Source organism: Rattus norvegicus, chromosome 18 (assembly GCF_021556685.1).
Source record: "Rattus norvegicus strain SHRSP/BbbUtx chromosome 18, alternate assembly SHRSP_T2T, whole genome shotgun sequence".
Classification (NCBI taxonomy): Eukaryota; Metazoa; Chordata; class Mammalia; order Rodentia; family Muridae; genus Rattus; species Rattus norvegicus.
Genome location: NC_141551.1, coordinates 84,228,346 through 84,248,123, shown reverse-complemented (window position 1 = coordinate 84,248,123; position 19,778 = coordinate 84,228,346). Strand labels below are relative to the sequence as shown.

General features: G+C 39.5%; 1 protein-coding gene across 5 annotated transcripts in view; it reads right to left on the bottom strand.

Annotated features, from left to right (window-relative positions):
* Positions 1-19,778, bottom strand: part of Rttn (rotatin) — a 169,745-nt gene that overhangs the window by 137,957 nt on the left and 12,010 nt on the right. For all 5 annotated transcript variants that reach the window (XR_015642117.1, XR_015642118.1, NM_001170436.2 and 2 more), the window contains 3 exon segments: positions 17,901-18,082; positions 15,145-15,260; positions 935-1,105 (listed from right to left, as the gene is read on the bottom strand). Coding sequence is in view for 3 of the 5 variants with exons in the window: in NM_001170436.2 (NP_001163907.2) it covers positions 935-1,105; positions 15,145-15,260; positions 17,901-18,082 (469 nt within the window). In the remaining 2 variants the exon portion in view is untranslated.

Below are 19,778 nucleotides of genomic sequence, written 5' to 3'. Positions count from 1 at the left end.
TGAGTGAGTGTGTATTATTTATTGATAGGGGCAGAGCCATGTCTAGGACCCCAGTGCCTCCACCATAAATCTTTCTCCAGGGATACTCAAAGAGAATTTGCAAAGCCTTCCTCTGATCCATGTGCAGTATATGCAGAAATTATCAAGCAGTTTTCCTCTTCCAATATGATTACAACCTGAGATTGCCCCCCTATAGAGACTATAGGGATAGGAATGAGAATGGTCCCCATAAGCTAATATACTTAAATGTGTGGTTCCAGGTTGGTGGACTATTCAGGAAAGACTAGAAGAAGGTTTGGCTGTGTAGAAGGAAGTGTGTCACTGGGGGTGAGGTGCAAGGTTTGAAAATGCCATGGCAAGCCTAGTTCAGTCTATCTCTCTGTCTCTGTCTCTTTCTGTCTCTGTCTCTCTGCCTGCTGCTGGTGGATCAGATATAAGCTCTCAGCTACTTCTCCACTGCCATGCCTCCCTGCTGCCATGCTCTCTACCATGATGGTCATGGAAATGCTTTCTTATTTAAGCTACCATGGATATGACGTCTCTTCACAACTATAGAACAATAACTAGGACAGAGACTTCCAACCACGTTTAGCTAAACCTACCTGCTTGTTCAGCTATATACAGTAAACACACCTCCTTGACAGAAGTGTATAAAATAAACACACTTAGTCTTGGTTGCTGCAGTGATGGTGTGTCACCATCACAGCAAATGGCCCAACTGACCTCCAGCTTTTCTATACATCATTCTATGTGTCTGTCCTTTCTTCGCTCTCATCATCCTAGTCAGGTTTCCAAGGTCAAGGCTTACAGGATACAGTGCTATGCCACACATATTTTGAAAACATTCTAAAGTAGAACACACCTTTACACCATTAAATAGCCATTTACTTACATTTTTCAGTAAATTATAAGCATCCAGCCTTCTCTCTCTTACCTTTTCAACAGGGAGAAGAATTTGTAACAGTCGAACGGTGAACAGTGAGATGCTGACAAAGGCCATCCTGTGGTGCACTAGTATAGCCTCTGCTTGCTCCAAGCTAAAACTGGTCTTTCGGTAGCACATAGTTTCTCCAAGGGACCCCAACACTTGGAGCAGTTTCTCTTTCTGAAAGCATTCAAACAAGACAAAACTAAACAAAACAATCAATTCTGCATGTAAATATACACAAATCTCATTGAGAACAAATACTGTCATTTACAAACCAACACAAAAATTTACTCCTCACAGCAAAAAAACAGCCAACATCTAGAGATAACAGAAAGTGCAAAAGAACGGGTACATTAATGTTACACAGGGAGGCTGCCAGTTCTTGAGCATATAGTGAGAAATCCTTACTAAGAATAACAAAAACAATAAAACACAAAAGCTTAGAGGGCTATAAATTCCTCCCAGTTTCCACTACCTAATTCTCCAAATTGGAGCACAGACTCATGTGACCTTGCTTCAAATGTGTACCAAGATTAATATTTGCTGAATACAATGGCAAATATAATGGGGTAGAAGAAGTAATTTAATAGAAATATTCTCAAATTGATGACCCAAATGTTTATTAAATAATAAAACAGAAGCCATCTAGCTAAAAAAATTATCAAACATGTCAACTTTCTTCTCAAGTAGTAAGGCCGTTTAAAGAAGAAATATTTTACCATTATAAATATCCATGTAACTTACCACATAACCAGAACACTGTATCTTTTATATTGAAAGGTAAATATAACATATTAAAAAAATTAAATAACATATAGAGAAACTGACTTGCCAAGTCATGATAATATAGGCCAAAATGTATTCTAGATATACTGACGTGCTCTCAGCTGCCATCAGACAGTACAGCAGAACAATGACAGCACACATTGGAAGTCTCACTTCCAACACAGGACACATAAGCACGACAATGGAAAACGTGCAGACTAAGAACACTGGCCACTCAGTGCTAGGTGCTTGGAAACTTAGAAGCTTTGAGTCATGAGACTGCTTCTCAGTGAGCTACAATGACAACAGAGACAGAGAGAGAGAAATGAAACAAAACAAAGGACAAGAGGAGCTGGGAGTTTTCTAAAGAAAGGCCAGGCTCCCAGCTCCTAGACCTAATGGCCATGTGTACAGAAAAAAATGGAAACCTGATTTCATATGCAAAGTAGAATGGGGTACTCTAGGAAAATAAAATGTGGTAATTGTTTATCAATACATTTCTACTTTAACAACAATATTTTTTTTTCTTTTTACTTCAAATGAATAAAAGTAGTCACTTCTAGGGGAAGATTCATTATGTTAGCTTAACAAAACTGAGTTACAGAATATTAGATATGACTTAACTATTTAGAACTATCTAGTAATATGATTATATATCCTCAAGTACTTTATTTCTAAATTGATAACAATATATTGTGTTATTTAATGCCGTAACATTCTATTTTTTTATCTTAATGTTTGTCAAAGTTGGAACACAAATTTCAGTTTTTTGCTTTTAACACTGAAGAAAATAGCTTTTACCAAGGAGGTATTTATTTATAAGTAAATTACGTATAATTTCAAGCACTGATGACCTAGCATTTCTTATGTACCAATTGGTACTTATATAACAGATTTAACCTTTACAGATTAAAAATAAATAAATCTTTGAGTCACAAATGATCAGCAGCCAAAAGTAAAAAGTGAATGACTGAACTTTCTCAGATAAATGTTCTGGCCAAGAGTCTTTGAGTTAATTTAAGACACAACTGATAATCTATTCCTCACATTTCTAAGGATAAAATCACGTGCTGAAACTCTTCAATATGAGAAGAAAACAAATCTACTTTTTAAAAAAAGTATTGGAAAAGGGGAAATTTCCTAAACAGAACTCCAATGGCTCATGCTCTAAGATTTGATAAATGGGACCTCGGGAAACTGGAAAGCTTCTGTAAGGCAAAGGACATAGTAAGACAAATCAGCATCCTACAGATTGGGGGAAAAAATCTCCACTAACCCCACATCCAATAGAGGGCTAATATCCAAAATATATAAAGAACTCAAGAAGCTAACCACCAAAAAACAAACAACCCAATCAAACAATGGGGTACAGAACTAAACAGAGAATTCAAAACAGAGGAATCTCCAATGGCTGAGAAGCACATAAAGAAATGTTCAAAATCCTTAGTGATCAGGAAAATGCAAACACAAAACAATACTGAGATTCCACCTTACACCAGTCAGAATGACTAAGATCAAAACCTCAGGTGACAACAGATGCTGGTGAGGATGTAGAGAAGGAGAAACACTCCTCCATTGCTGGTGGGATTGCAAACTGGTACAACCACTCTGGAAATCAATTTGGAGGTTCCTCAGAAAATTGGAACTAGACCTGCCTAAAGACCCAAAAATACCACTCTTGGGAATATACCCAAAAGATGCCCTACCATGCCGCAGGGGTACGTCTTCCACTATGTTCATAGTGGCCTTATTTGTGATAGCCAGAAGCTGGAAACAACCCAGATGTCCCATGACAGAAGAATGGATATAGAAAATGTGGTTCATTTACATAATGGAATATTACTCGGCTCTTATGAACGAGGACATCATGTGTTTTGCAAAGGGATGGAGGTGGGGGGATCTGGTATTGGATGGGTGAAAACAACTGAAGCCCTGAAGGTCAGCAGAAAGAAAGGTGACCTTGGAAGGAGGTTGGGAGGACCCTCCAAAATGTACCAGAGATCTGGGAAGTGAGAGACTCTCAGAAATCAAAGTGGGGGGACCCTACATGAAATGCCCTACAGTGGAAAGAGGGAACTTGTAGAGCCCACCTCCAGTAGAAAGACGGGACATCAAGTGAGGAATATAGTTGCTATCCCACAGTCAAAACTCTGACCAATAATTCTTCCTGTCTGAAAGAAATGCAGGAATAGAAATGGAGAAGAGCCTGTGGAAAAGAAGGTCCAGCAACAGACCCAAAGTGGGATCCAGCTCAAGGAGAGGCCCTAAGACCTGACACCATCACTGAAGCTATGGGGCACTGACAAAAGAGGACCTATCATGACTGCCGTCCAAAAGACCCAACAAGCAGCCGAAAGAGTCAGATGCAGATATGTACACCCAACCAAAGAACAGACGCTGCTGACCCCTCTGGTTGAATTAGAGGAAAGCTGGAGGAAGCTGAGGAGGAGACTAACCCTATAGAAGGACCAGCAGTCTCAATTAACCTAGAACCCAAGATCTCTCTGCCACTGGATCACCAACCAGAGAGCATACACCAGATGAGATGAGGCCCCCAACACATATACAGAAGAGGACCCCCGGGTCTGGAATCAGTCAGAGAAGATGCACCTAACCCTCAAGAGACTGGAGGCCCCAGGAAGTTTAGAGGTCTGGTGGGGTAGGGGTGGGAGTGGGGGGTACATCCTTGTGGAGATGGGCGTGGAGGGTAGGACAGTTGGTGGGGGGTAGTGGAAGTGAAGGGGGAGTGGAGGATATGGGCAGAAGGAGATATGGGATGTGGAACAGCCAGAGGGTGGACCAGAGGGGAATAAAATCTGGAGTGTAAAAACAAGTAAATAAAATAGAAAAGTAAAATACTATGAAGGAGTATAACTGTAAAGAAAAATGAAGTGAGGAAAAGCTTCATCAGAAGGTAGGGAGTGATTCAGTTGGTTGTATTATTGCTCAGCATACAGGAAGCTCTCCATTTAGTGCCTTGGCAAGGTGGATCATGCCTGTGATCACAGCATTTGGAAGTGGAGGCAAGAGGATCAGAAGTTCAAGATCATCTTTGGCTACACAGCAAATTGGATGCCAGCCTGAGATATATAGGAATCTATCTCAAAAACATAAAACAAATAAACAAAAACTACTATCACGAATTGAAGGGCTTGAAACATAGCTATTATATATCATTTATTTATATTTTCAAGATACATGTATCATTAAAAAGATAACACCGTAAGTATTTGCATACATAATACTATTATAGTTAAAAGCCTAATGACCTCCAAAGTCTAAATGTTAAAGGCTTGGCATCCAGGGTGAAGCTATCAGGAAGAAGAGTCTCTCATCTGAAGAGGACTGAAGTAGCTATGAGGCATACAGACTGACCTCATACATAGACCACCTCTGATATCACACATATCTACCTGAAATCCAAAGCCACTGAGTCCACTTAGTATTACACTGTAAGTTCCAACACTCTAAGTAAAATAACTCTCTTCCCTTAACAAGTTAATTATCTTGAATATTCATTATAGCATCAAGTAAATATTATGCACAAATATTTATTATGTAAATATCTGCATTGTCTCTATTTTAGTTGTGTTTTTATGATTTGGCTTCTATTCCTAAGAATTTTATCAGCCATTCCCTAACAGCCAAAACAAATCTTAATTAAATATAGACAGACAAAATCACAGTAACAAAGAAAACTCAGTAACTACAAGTCATCACATGGACTGGGGACACAGTTCAGTAGAAAGAACATACCAGCACATGCAAGGCCCTGGGTTTGATCCCTATCACTTACAAAACAATACTCAAGTTATCCTAAAAGCAATGAGTTACCTTTAAAGCAACATATATTTTAATGACTAACAAGTTATAATACTTCCTTAGCAAGATAATCAAAATGGTAAATAAAGAGAAAAGATATTACTAGTAGACATTAACAAAAGAGATGTCACTCTTTCAAGAAAAATGTTTATCAGATGATTTCAAAATAAAAGATCTAAGTGACAACAGAATTATGCTACAATGAAATGTCAAAGGATTTACAATTTGCAATTACATGCCGATACACTAAGGACTAAAGATGCATCTCAGTGGTAAAATTCTTGTGTAATGGATCTCTGGCAGCAAAACAATAAGAACCAAACTTTGGCAGTTTATAGATCTTCTAAATATTATGCCATAATACAGCATTCCTGAGGCTACTGTGTACTTCTGAAATTATCTACCAAATGAAAATACAAACAGTGAAGAACAAAACACCAACCCTATTTGCTTTCTTTTGCTATAATAAATCACTGCCCAAACCAGCTTGGGGGAAGAAGGAGCCAGGAACTCAGGCAAGAAAGTAGAGACAGGAAATGAAGTGCGGACCACAAGGAACTCTGCTACCAGCTTCTTCCTCTGACTAGTCTGGCTGGGTAATTTCTTCCTCTGACTAGTCTGACTGGGTAATTTCTTCCTCTGACTAGTCTGACTGGGTAATTTCTTCCTCTGACTGGGTAACTTCCTCTGATTAGTCTGGGTAATTTTCTTATTCAGCCCAGGCCCACATGACAGCATTGCCCACAGTGTGCTAGGCTCTCCTACATTAATTAGCAATTAAGAAGATCCCCATAGATATACCCACAGGCCAATATAAAGGTAGCAATTCTTTAACCAAAATCTCCTTTCCCCATGACTCTAGTTTGTATTAAATTCACAAAACTAACCTCAATAACATTTGTCCATACAAAACGACTCTGAGAGAGATACAGAATCTATACTGTAGACAACTGTACAACTAAACTCTGATAATTCCCAGGTAAGTCAGTTGCATAAACATCATAATTTAAAGCCTCTGTATGTGGGTCATAAAATAGTAATAAGGACTAGTCATTTCTAAGAAACAAATAAAAAGCTGCACTATTTTTTTTTCCTTAAAAGAAATAGTAGACACTGGAGAATTAACAGTCTAAAACTGTCGTATCAGGGGAAAGAAAAACAAGAAATGAAGGCCCTACTTACTGTGCCTGCAAGCAACTCCTATGGAGAAAACAGACAAAATGGCCCATGGAGTCAGACAGTCATAGATGGTTTAAGAAGATGGAGATGGGCTACCGCTGCAGAGAGCGCGTGGGCAACACACCACGAGCGAACTTGAGCCTCGGGACCACAGGTAAGACCAAATTTTCTGCTGCAAGAAAGCTGCCTGGTGAGCTTGGGATACACGGAAGCAGAATTCCTCTAGGACCAGGCACGTTCTGTGTTTACCAGAAGTCCCACACCCGGGGATCCCGGCCCACAGCAGCTGTCTGCTCCCAGACCCCATGAGAGAGAGAGACCCAACCGCCTGGTCAGGTGGGCACTCCTGAGGCTGCAGAGCGGAAGAGACCACCAACACTGCTCACCCCTGCCCACATCCCTGGCCCAAGAGGAAACTGTATAAGGCCTCTAGGCTCCCGTGGGGGAGGGCCCAGGAGCGGCAGGACCCCTGCCTGAGACACCGCCTGAACCTGAAGGAAACAGACCGGATAAACAGTTCTCTGCACCCAAATCCCGTGGGAGGGAGAGCTAAACCTTCAGAGAGGCAGACAAGCCTGGGAAACCAGAAGAGACTGCTCTCTGCACACACATCTCGGACGCCAGAGGAAAAAGCCAAAGACCATCTGGAACCCTGGTGCACTGAAGCTCCCGGAAGGGGCGGCACAGGTCTTCCTGGTTGCTGCCGCTGCAGAGAGCCCGGGGGCAGCACCCCACGAGCGAACTTGAGCCTCAGGACCACAGGTAAGACCAAATTTTCTGCTGCAAGAAAGCTGCCTGGTAAACTCAAGACACAGGCCCACAGGAACAGCTGAAGACCTGTAGAGAGGAAAAACTACACGCCCGAAAGCAGAACACTCTGTCCCCATAACTGACTGAAAGAGAGGAAAACAGGTCTACAGCACTCCTGACACACAGGCTTATAGGACAGTCTAGCCACTGTCAGAAATAGCAGAACAAAGTAACACTAGAGATAATCTGATGGCGAGAGGCAAGCGCAGGAACCCAAGCAACAGAAACCAAGACTACATGGCACCATCGGAGCCCAATTCTCCCATCAAAACAAACATGGAATATCCAAACACACCAGAAAAGCAAGATCTAGTTTCAAAATCATTTTTGATCATGATGCTGGAGGACTTCAAGAAAGACGTGAAGAACTCCCTTAGAGAACAAGTAGAAGCCTACAGAGAGGAATCGCAAAAATGCCTGAAAGAATTCCAGGAAAACATAAATAAACAAGTAGAAGCCCATAGAGAGGAGACACAAAAATCCCTGGAAGAATTCCAGGAAAACACAATCAAACAGTTGAAGGAATTAAAAATGGAAATAGAAGCAATCAAGAAAGAACACATGGAAACAACCCTGGATATAGAAAACCAAAAGAAGAGACAAGGAGCTGTAGATACAAGCTTCACCAACAGAATCCAAGAGATGGAAGAGAGAATCTCAGGAGCAGAAGATTCCATAGAAATCATTGACTCAACTGTCAAAGACAATGTAAAGCAGAAAAAGCTACTGGTCCAAAACATACAGGAAATCCAGGACTCAATGAGAAGATCAAACCTAAGGATAATAGGTATAGAAGAGAGTGAAGACTCCCAGCTCAAAGGACCAGTAAATATCTTCAACAAAATCATAGAAGAAAACTTCCCTAACCTAAAAAAAGAGATACCCATAGACATACAAGAAGCCTACAGAACTCCAAATAGATTGGACCAGAAAAGAAACACCTCCCGTCACATCATTGTCAAAACACCAAACGCACAAAATAAAGAAAGAATATTAAAAGCAGTAAGGGAAAAAGGTCAAGTAACATATAAAGGGAGACCTATCAGAATCACACCAGACTTCTCGCCAGAAACTATGAAGGCCAGAAGATCCTGGACTGATGTCATACAGACCCTAAGAGAACACAAATGCCAGCCCAGGTTACTGTATCCAGCAAAACTCTCAATTAACATTGATGGAGAAACCAAGATATTCCATGACAAAACCAAATTTATACAATATCTTTCTACAAATCCAGCACTACAAAGGATAATAAATGGTAAAGCCCAACATAAGGAGGCAAGCTATACCCTAGAAGAAGCAAAAAACTAATCGTCTTGGCAACAAAACAAAGAGAATGAAAGCACACAAACATAACCTCACTTCCAAATATGAATATAACGGGAAGCAATAATCACTATTCCTTAATATCTCTCAATATCAATGGCCTCAACTCCCCAATAAAAAGACATAGATTAACAAACTGGATACGCAACGAGGACCCTGCATTCTGCTGCCTACAGGAAACACACCTCAGAGACAAAGACAGACACTACCTCAGAGTGAAAGGCTGGAAAACAACTTTCCAAGCAAATGGTCAGAAGAAGCAAGCTGGAGTAGCCATTCTAATATCAAATAAAATCAATTTTCAACTAAAAGTCATCAAACAAGATAAGGAAGGACACTTCATATTCATCAAAGGAAAAATCCACCAAGATAAAGTCTCAATCCTAAATATCTATGCCCCAAATACAAGGGCACCTACATATGTAAAAGAAACCTTACTAAACCTCAAAACACACATTGCACCTCACACAATAATAGTGGGAGATTTCAACACCCCACTCTCATCAATGGACAGATCATGGAAACAGAAATTAAACAGAGATGTAGACAGACTAAGAGAAGTCATGAGCCAAATGGACTTAACGGATATTTATAGAACATTCTATCCTAAAGCAAAAGGATATACCTTCTTCTCAGCTCCTCATGGTACTTTCTCCAAAATTGACCATATAATTGGTCAAAAAACGGGCCTCAACAGGTACAGAAAGATAGAAATAATCCCATGCGTGCTATCGGACCACCATGGCCTAAAACTGGTCTTCAATAACAATAAGGGAAGAATGCCCACATATACGTGGAAATTGAAAAATGCTCTACTCAATGATAACCTGGTCAAGGAAGAAATAAAGAAAGAAATTAAAAACCTTTTAGAATTTAATGAAAATGAAGATACAACATACCCAAACTTATGGGACACAATGAAAGCTGTGCTAAGAGCAAAACTCATAGCGCTGAGTGCCTGCAGAAAGAAACAGGAAAGAGCATATGTCAGCAGCTTGACAGCACACCTAAAAGCTCTAGAACAAAAAGAAGCAAATACACCCAGGAGGAGTAGAAGGCAGGAAATAATCAAACTCAGAGCTGAAATCAACCAAGTAGAAACAAAAAGGACCATAGAAAGAATCAACAGAACCAAAAGTTGGTTCTTTGAGAAAATCAACAAGATAGATAAACCCTTAGCCAGACTAACGAGAGGACACAGAGAGTGCGTCCAAATTAACAAAATCAGAAATGAAAAGGCAGACATAACTACAGATTCAGAGGAAATTCAAAAAATTATCAGATCTTACTATAAAAACCTATATTCAACAAAACTTGAAAATCTTCAGGAAATGGACAATTTCCTAGACAGATACCAGGTATCGAAGTTAAATCAGGAACAGATAAACCAGTTAAACAACCCCATAACTCCTAAGGAAATAGAAGCAGTCATTAAAGGTCTCCCAACCAAAAAGAGCCCAGGTCCAGACGGGTTTAGTGCAGAATTCTATCAAACCTTCATAGAAGACCTCATACCAATATTATCCAAACTATTCCACAAAATTGAAACAGATGGAGCCCTACCGAATTCCTTCTACGAAGCCACAATTACTCTTATACCTAAACCACACAAAGACCCAACAAAGAAAGAGAACTTCAGACCAATTTCCCTTATGAATATCGACGCAAAAATACTCAATAAAATTCTGGCAAACCGAATCCAAGAGCACATCAAAACAATCATCCACCATGATCAAGTAGGCTTCATCCCAGGCATGCAGGGATGGTTTAATATACGGAAAACCATCAACATGATCCATCATATAAACAAACTGAAAGAACAGAACCACATGATCATTTCATTAGATGCTGAGAAAGCATTTGACAAAATTCAACACCCCTTCATGATAAAAGTCCTGGAAAGAATAGGAATTCAAGGCCCATACCTAAACATAGTAAAAGCCATATACAGCAAACCAGTTGCTAACATTAAACTAAATGGAGAGAAACTTGAAGCAATCCCACTAAAATCAGGGACTAGACAAGGCTGCCCACTCTCTCCCTACTTATTCAATATAGTTCTTGAAGTTCTAGCCAGAGCAATCAGACAACAAAAGGAGATCAAGGGGATACAGATCGGAAAAGAAGAGGTCAAAATATCACTATTTGCAGACGACATGATAGTATATTTAAGTGATCCCAAAAGTTCCACCAGAGAACTACTAAAGCTGATAAACAACTTCAGCAAAGTGGCTGGGTATAAAATTAACTCAAATAAATCAGTTGCCTTCCTCTATATAAAAGAGAAACAAGCCGAGAAAGAAATTAGGGAAACGACACACTTCATAATAGACCCAAATAATATAAAGTACCTCGGTGTGACTTTAACCAAGCAAGTAAAAGATCTGTACAATAAGAACTTCAAGACACTGAGGAAAGAAATTGAAGAGGACCTCAGAAGATGGAAAGATCTCCCATGCTCATGGATTGGCAGGATTAATATAGTAAAAATGGCCATTTTACCAAAAGCAATCTACAGATTCAATGCAATCCCATCAAAATACCAATCCAATTCTTCAAAGAGTTAGACAGAACAATTTGCAAATTCATCTGGAATAACAAAAAACCCAGGATAGCTAAAGCTATCCTCAACAATAAAAGGACTTCAGGGGGAATCACTATCCCTGAACTCAAGCAGTATTACAGAGCAATAGTGATAAAAACTGCATGGTATTGGTACAGAGACAGACAGATAGACCAATGGAATAGAATTGAAGACCCAGAAATGAACCCACACACCTATGGTCACTTGATTTTTGACAAAGGAGCCAAAACCATCCAATGGAAAAAAGATAGCATTTTCAGCAAATGGTGCTGGTTCAACTGGAGGGCAACATTTAGAAGAATGAAGATCGATCCATGCTTATCCCCCTGTACAAAGCTTAAGTCCAAGTGGATCAAGGACCTCCACATCAAACCAGACACACTCAAACTAATAGAAGAAAACCTAGGGAAGCATCTGGAACACATGGGCACTGGAAAAAATTTCCTGAACAAAACACCAATGGCTTATGCTCTAAGATCAAGAATCAACAAATGGGATCTCATAAAACTGCAAAGCTTCTGTAAGGCAAAGGACACTGTGGTTAGGACAAAACGCCAAACAACAGATTGGGAAAAGATCTTTACCAATCCTACAACAGATAGAGGCCTTATGTCCAAAATATACAAAGAACTCAAGACGTTAGACCGCAGGGAAACAAATAACCCTATTAAAAAATGGGGTTCAGAGCTAAACAAAGAATTCACAGCTGAGGAATGCCGAATGGCTGAGAAACACCTAAAGAAATGTTCAACATCTTTAGTCATAAGGGAAACGCAAATCAAAACAACCCTGAGATTTCACCTCACACCAGTGAGAATGGCTAAGATCAAAAACTCAGGTGACAGCAGATGCTGGCGAGGATGAGAAAGAGGAACACTCCTCCATTGTTGGTGGGATTGCAGACTGGTAAAACCATTCTGGAAATCAGTCTGGAGGTTCCTCAGAAAATTGGACATTGAACTGCCTGAGGATCCAGCTATACCTCTCTTGGGCATATACCCAAAAGATGCCTCAACATATAAAAGAGACACGTGCTCTACTATGTTCATCGCAGCCTTATTTATAATAGCCAGAAACTGGAAAGAACCCAGATCCCCTTCAACAGAGGAATGGATACAGAAAATGTGTTACATCTACACAATGGAATATTACTCAGCTATCAAAAACAACGAGTTTATGAAATTCATAGGCAAATGGTTGGAACTGGAAAATATCATCCTGAGTGAGCTAACCCAATCACAGAGAGACATACATGGTATGCACTCATTGATAAGTGGCTATTAGCCCAAATGCTTGAATTACCCTAGATCCCTAGAACAAACAAAACTCAAGACGGATGATCAAAATGTGAATGCTTCACTCCTTCTTTAAATGAGGAAAAAGAATACCCTTGGCAGGGAAGGGAGAGGCAAAGATTAAAACAGAGACTGAAGGAACACCCATTCAGAGCCTGCCCCACATGTGGCCCATACATATACAGCCACCCAATTAGACAAGATGGATGAAGCAAAGAAGTGCAGACCGACAGGAGCCGGATGTAGATCGCTCCTGAGAGACACTGCCAGAATACAGCAAATACAGAGGCGAATGCCAGCAGCAAACCACTGAACTGAGAATAGGTCCCCCGTTGAAGGAATCAGAGAAAGAACTGGAAGAGCTTGAAGGTGCTCGAGACCCCAAAAGTACAACAATGCCAAGCAACCAGAGCTTCCAGAGACTAAGCCACTACCTAAAGACTATACATGGACTGACCCTGGACTCTGACCTCATAGGTAGCAATGAATATCCTAGTAAGAGCACCAGTGGAAGGGGAAGCCCTGGGTCCTGCTAAGACTGAACCCCCAGTGAACTAGACTGGTGGGGGGAGGGCGGCAATGGGGGGAGGGTTGGGAGGGGATCACCCATAAGGAAGGGGAGGGGGAAGGGGGATGTTTGTCCGGAAACCGGGAAAGGGAATAACACTCGAAATGTATAATAGAAATACTCAAGTTAATAAAAAAAAAAAAAAAAAGAAGATGGAGATGATGTAGAAACTACAAACTGCATAATGTGGGCCAAATCTAACCACTCAGATTTAACACAAAATCCCAGGGCACAGATACAACAAGAGATTCAAGCCTCAACCAATGGAAGTCATCAGAAGTCTGCAGACATCCGATGGGAACCCAGAGAGGCCACATCTCCTAGAGGAGTAGAGTCTAACCTCTGTAAGGAGGATACTCTAACACTGACATTTGTTTTTTGGGGGTTGTTGTTGTTGTTGTTGTTGTTGTTGTTGTTGTTGTTGTTGTTGTTTCCAATATTGCTATTACTGGAACCTTCAGCTAAAAATGTACTTCTTATGAAGAACTGTTCTGGATTCTATCTATTAGATGCCAGTACCATGACAGTTATAATACATAGAAATGTCTCTAGATAATGCCATATGCCCACTGGAGGGCAAAACTGTTCCACTTTAAAGTCACTGTTTAAGAACCTTTCTAGAAAAATTTAAATAGGCCCCAAAGAAGTGAGACTGCTCTGATAATACCTTAGCCACTTATAAGAACAGATTCTAATTCTACAAGGACAAATGCATTAAAAATCAAGACACACAGTGTAATCCAGCCAGGCGTGGGATGCATACCTATAATCTCAACACTAGGGAGGCTGAAGCAGAAAATCTTGGGGTCAAGGACAACCTAGAATATCTACCAAGACAATGTCTCAAGCATAAAAATAAACAGATAAATGAGTAACTTCTATTCAAAAAATGATCATCTCTATAGGACACTGAAAAGGTTAGGACAAAATCCAACATCTGTTCAAGAAAAAAAATCAAATTAAGGAATAACTGAAAACTTCCTCTCCTAAGGGCACTTAACAAAACTGGGGAGCTCAAACTATAGCTAATCCTTACAGACCGACTTACACTCCTCCACAGGAAGAACAAGGCTCACAGCATGCTAACTCCCATTGTATGCCATGTGCTAGCCAAAGCAATGGGCAGCAACAATAAATTAAAAGATATCTAAATTGACTAAACAGACATCAAACTGTCTATATTCACAGACGACATAATCCTAACACGGTTTATTCATTGATAGAGTGATTCCAGAGAGAGAAAATCCCAAAGAAATTACAAAAACCAAAGCAAGAGAAGGAAAAAACCTCTGAGAATGACATTAATGTAAAAAATTTCATGGAGAGAAATATGAGTTAATATTTTTATGAATTATATTTTTACTTTTTTAAAAAATTACCTGAGCCAGTATAACTGTGTTTCTTGAAATTGTAAGGAAAAGAGAATTCCTTCAAGTAAATTTAAGGAATATTTCAACTGTATGTTTTAAGGTTTAAATTTACTTGAAGTAAAAAAAAGACTGGGAAACACTGTGCTAGTGTTACTATTATCAAGCTAATGTACATATGCTACCAATGAAAGCTAATTATTTTCCTCTTGCTGTGAACTAATACTTTCTCTGAACAAAAGTATAAGAAAAATTTAAAATCAGAACACAGCAAATACAAACCCATGAATTAGATATCATAGTTCTGTTATAGAAGAGGGGTGGGATGTCATGACAGCTTTTATACCCAGTGGCCTTTTATTGGTCTAGACCTGTCTCTATTAGTGTAAACCAAACCACTGAGGAAAGGATTCACTCAAAGATGCATACAAAATGAACCTATCATGTATTCTGTCACAAATTAAAACCTACTATACCCTAAAGAAAATAATGACTCTCACCACATCTATAGCAAAAAGGCTGTTATCATCCCAGATTTCAGATGAAATTGCTTGTCCAATGAGCAACAGGTCCTCTGCAAGCAGTTCCAAAACTCTTATTACCATTTCTCTGCTACCTAGACATAAAAATGGGAGAAATATAAAGGAAAACAAAGTCACTTGATTATCAGTTAATGGCTGGACCCTCAAGCGAGGTAATGCTCCCAAATTCCTATTACCCCATCCTCGGTTTGTAAACTGCTGGCAGAGATGAAGGAGGAAATCACAATCTCACTGTAACAGACCAAATGTGTTCATAAGTGTCAAAGTTACTTGAAAGCAGAAATAACTAAAAATACCCTGAAACAGATTTAAGCAATTTCAAACTCAGAGACTATCCATGTTGTATATTATATGCAACAAAACAAGCAAGTTTAAAGGATACATTCTAGACTTCTCTCTAGCACAAGAAGCTTTAAGCTTTGTCATAGAGTCACACATAAGAGTCACATGAGAAACTAGTCCTATACCACAGTAACTAAAAGAATAAATGTCCATCCACAGTATTGTATACTGAAGAAATTATAAGAAATAGCATCCAATGCTGAGAGTGTAACTAAGCTGGTAGAAGGCTTGCTTAGCTTGCTTGAGGCCCTGGGTTCCATTTCCAGATGGCCTACACAGGTACGGTAAGGCACACTTCTGATCTCATTACTCAAGAGGTGAAGGTTAAGATCAGAAGTTCAAAGTCATCCTCAGCTATGAAGTAAGTTTAAGATCAAGCTGGGACACCTCAGACTGTCTAAACAAACAAACAAACAAAAAGCCACTAACCACAAACATTACAAGAGATGCTGCTCTAGAAAAACAAGGTGGTGCACACCTGTAATCCCAGCACTGGGTTACACGATGTGTTCTTGGCCAATCACCAGACCATCTCAAAAGAACAAAACCAACACTACCATAAAAGCAACCAAATCTCTCTCTCCTGAGATAGAAAACAAAAGCATTTTCTGAAATTCTGAAAGGCAAACTTTCAAATAAGACTGTCTATCCTGTCTTATATCTTAAAGGTTAATTCCTAATGAATTGTTTGTAAAACAAACTCCTGAATCACAGGGATCTATCTACATTCATTTTTTTCATTAGAACAGCTGGAGCAAGCTCTCTCTACACCTCTTAAAATACTGAACAATTACAAATTATGCAATAATTTACTGCAAAAGGGCAAGGGAACATTTAGAAATTTTTATGTACAAGATATAGCTTTATAATTATCAATCTGACTTTTTACAACAAATTAAAGAAAGGTTAAATGCAAAATCATTAAGACTAAAACTGTTCTTCTCAATATACCAGACAAATAGACAAAACCACCTGATGATGCAAAGTGCCACTCTTGTATCACATAACACCATCAGCATGTGAAAGCATGCACACTCACAAGCCTGGGAGCCAGGAATCCACCATGAGAAGGAAAGGGAGGGGGGTTTCAAGACAAAGATGCTTCACAAATTTATACCTTTGCTCTATTTTTTTCTCCATCTCCTTCAAGCAGACAAAAACCAAGACAAAAAAAATTAAATGTTCAACCATTATATGGGATTTTTGATAAATAAACTAACAAGGGCAAAACTCACTTTATATGAATATCTTGACAAGTTTATCAACTGCTAGGAGATGTAGTTTAGGAGTGAGTGCTTGCCTAGAAAACATAAGTATCTGCTTCAATATTCAAAACCGAGGAGGAATGTATAAGCTTACAGAATACAAATCATTACTGCTTTCAATATTTTGCTTACACTAAAAAATGTTGGAGTGTGGACTCCAAGTTTAGTGCTTTTGGTCAGGTCCCTGGCTATTTTGACAGTAAGTCTGAAAATCATTTTAAACCCTAGTTTCCTCCTTTGAAAACATGGCAACACTAACTGTGACTGCTGAAGGAGAAAACTGGGTTGTTGACAAACAGAAAATAATGCTCATGAAATCAAATAGCAATGACTAAGCAGGCTGGGAATTCCACACAGAGCTCCATGACTAGACTCCAGCAGAGACCAGCCACACTGTCACTGTAACTAGCATGCTTTAGAAAAGGATACTTAGTACATATGAGTAAAACCAGAACATGTGGGGGTTGCTTTAGAGAAAAATATATCCAGGTAGAGGATTGGTTACCATTTTCTGGCTTATAAGATATGAATATGGCTAGAGAGATAGCTCAGTAGTTAAGAGCACTTGCTGCTCTTGAAAAAGACCCAGGCTGTTCAGTTCCCAGCACCCACATGGTAGTTCATAACTCTCTGTTACTCATTAAAGGAAATATGATGTCCTTTTGGTCCCCATGAGGACCAAACATACATGATGCAATCATACCAATGGGCAACAGCCAAACATTCATACACATAAAAATATAAATAAATCATTTTTAGAAGACATGAGTATAAAGTATGAGCAACAGAGAGTACCTCAAACAGAATTTTGAGTGAATTTTCTTTGCTAGTTTTTAAATGTATCTTTGTTAACTTACTTAAGCTAAATTTTATAGTTAGTGTTCATATTAAAATAGTGAAGAAGCCCATGACAACAAATAATGGAAGAAGATACTCTATTTGAATATCAGCATGGCAACACATTTAGTGAAGTAGAAAGGGAGGAGGCTTGCTAATTTCTAAAGAAAGATAAGTAAAAATAGATGCTAAAAGCCTTCATACAAAAGAAAGAGCATCAGTCACTCGCAGGAGACACATAAAACAAACACAAGCTCACGTGCAGCTCACCTGTCCTCAGCAGAGGGACTGCTGCGTCCAGGGTGGAGATGCAGAACTGAGGAAGACTAAGCTGCTGGAAGTGCAGCTCCAATGCGTCCTCTGTTTCCAGCTCCGGCAGATCTGCATGCGCCACATCCAAGGGAGAACGCACAGACAGCCTAGAGTTCACATGTGCGTGACTGCTGCTCCCGCTGGAAAGCAAACAAAGACAGATCTTCAGTAAGAAGACAACCCAACAGCAGACTTGCTGTTACCTGCTGCACAGCAGAACGCACACTATTCTTCGTACTGACTTGCGTAATAAGTCTGACAAATTAGACTAAATTCCATTCAGAGAACTTCAGGCTATCCATGAAGGAACTACACGTGCAGCTCAGTGACACAGCACTTACCTAAACTACAGACTGCAACACCACAAAAGAAAAACAGAAAAAACTGAACATGAAGCAAAACATGCATTCATTTACTCCTTGCTTTTCATATTGATAACTTTGAGACATGAACACTTCTACAGCAGAAAACAGGAGCAACAATAACCCACTGACTTCCGAAAAGAAAACAAGCAGGCTCACAGCAAAGCACTGATGGGAGCAAATCATGAGGGTAAACTCTACAGTTGCTGAGGGCTTCTGTGATTTTCAGCAAATGTTCTAAGTAAGCCAGTGCGAGCAACTAGAGAATGGCCTCAGAAAGATACCATAGGAAGTGGGTTACTTACCAGGACATTCAACATCATATAGTGATTTTGAAAATGCTTTCTCCATTAAAAGATTCTTATTCTGGTCCTCAAAATTCTGACTTCTGTTATGGACAACTACAGCTGAATTACTGAAACATTTTGTGTGAGCATTCAAAGCTCCCCAGATTTCATGCCTATTTCCTTATTTATTAGCTTCAAGATTCCAAGCATCCCAAAATGTGAAAGGGAGCCACCGAGGTTTCCCTCAAAGTCTGATAGGCCCTGTGAGGAAACTGTTCACATACAGAGAACAAGGTTGTAAAGCATGCTTTATAACCAGGTAAAAAGAAAACCTGTAAGAGAGCTCTGTGCTCTCCTGCCACAGGCAGCCCCAACTCTACTCCTTGGCAACTATCGTGGTTTCAACCCCTTGAAAATACAAGTCTTTCTGCAAGTAATAGCAATAAGAACAATGCCTATCCTATTGTAAAACTGTCTGAAGATGACTAAGGAAATCAAGAATGTAAAGTGTGTGGTCCTAACACCGTGCTCATGACCATGATGAATTTGTGTGAGCTTGTAGGGCAGCAGCAACAATAACCAAGCCAAGACATGGACTTCCTTATTAAACACTGCTTAGCATGACATGCAAGAAAAGGTTACTGTGTGCAGTTATGGCCTAGGATAGGCTAACACAGATATAATGTCATCCCTTCAAGCAAACATGACATATGGAAAATCTGTATTCACACAGATAAATGATGCATGCCCCTTAAATGAGTTCCCATGTAAACGATATTCTCTAACCATTCATATCCTCGCACACAGGACTTTATAATTAGACTTACAAAAATATATATGAAAATATCATTTAAAAATATAATTTAGAGATTGAGAGACAGCTCAGTGGATTAAGGTACTTATCATTAAGGCCTGATGACCTGAGTTAATCCCAAAAGCACATATAAAAGGTGGAGAGAACCCAATCCACGAAGTTACCTTCTGACTTCCACATGTGCAGCATGGCATGCTAGCTCCTATCCCAAGCCCCATTCCCCCACACATACAATTTTTTAATGTAATGTTCTATGTATAGCTGATCAAAATAGCAGTGAATGAAATCTTTTTAAAGAAATAGGAAGGAATAAAGAATACAGACTGGTTGCAGAATAGTGAATTGGAGTAAAATGGTGTAAACATGTTGTTTT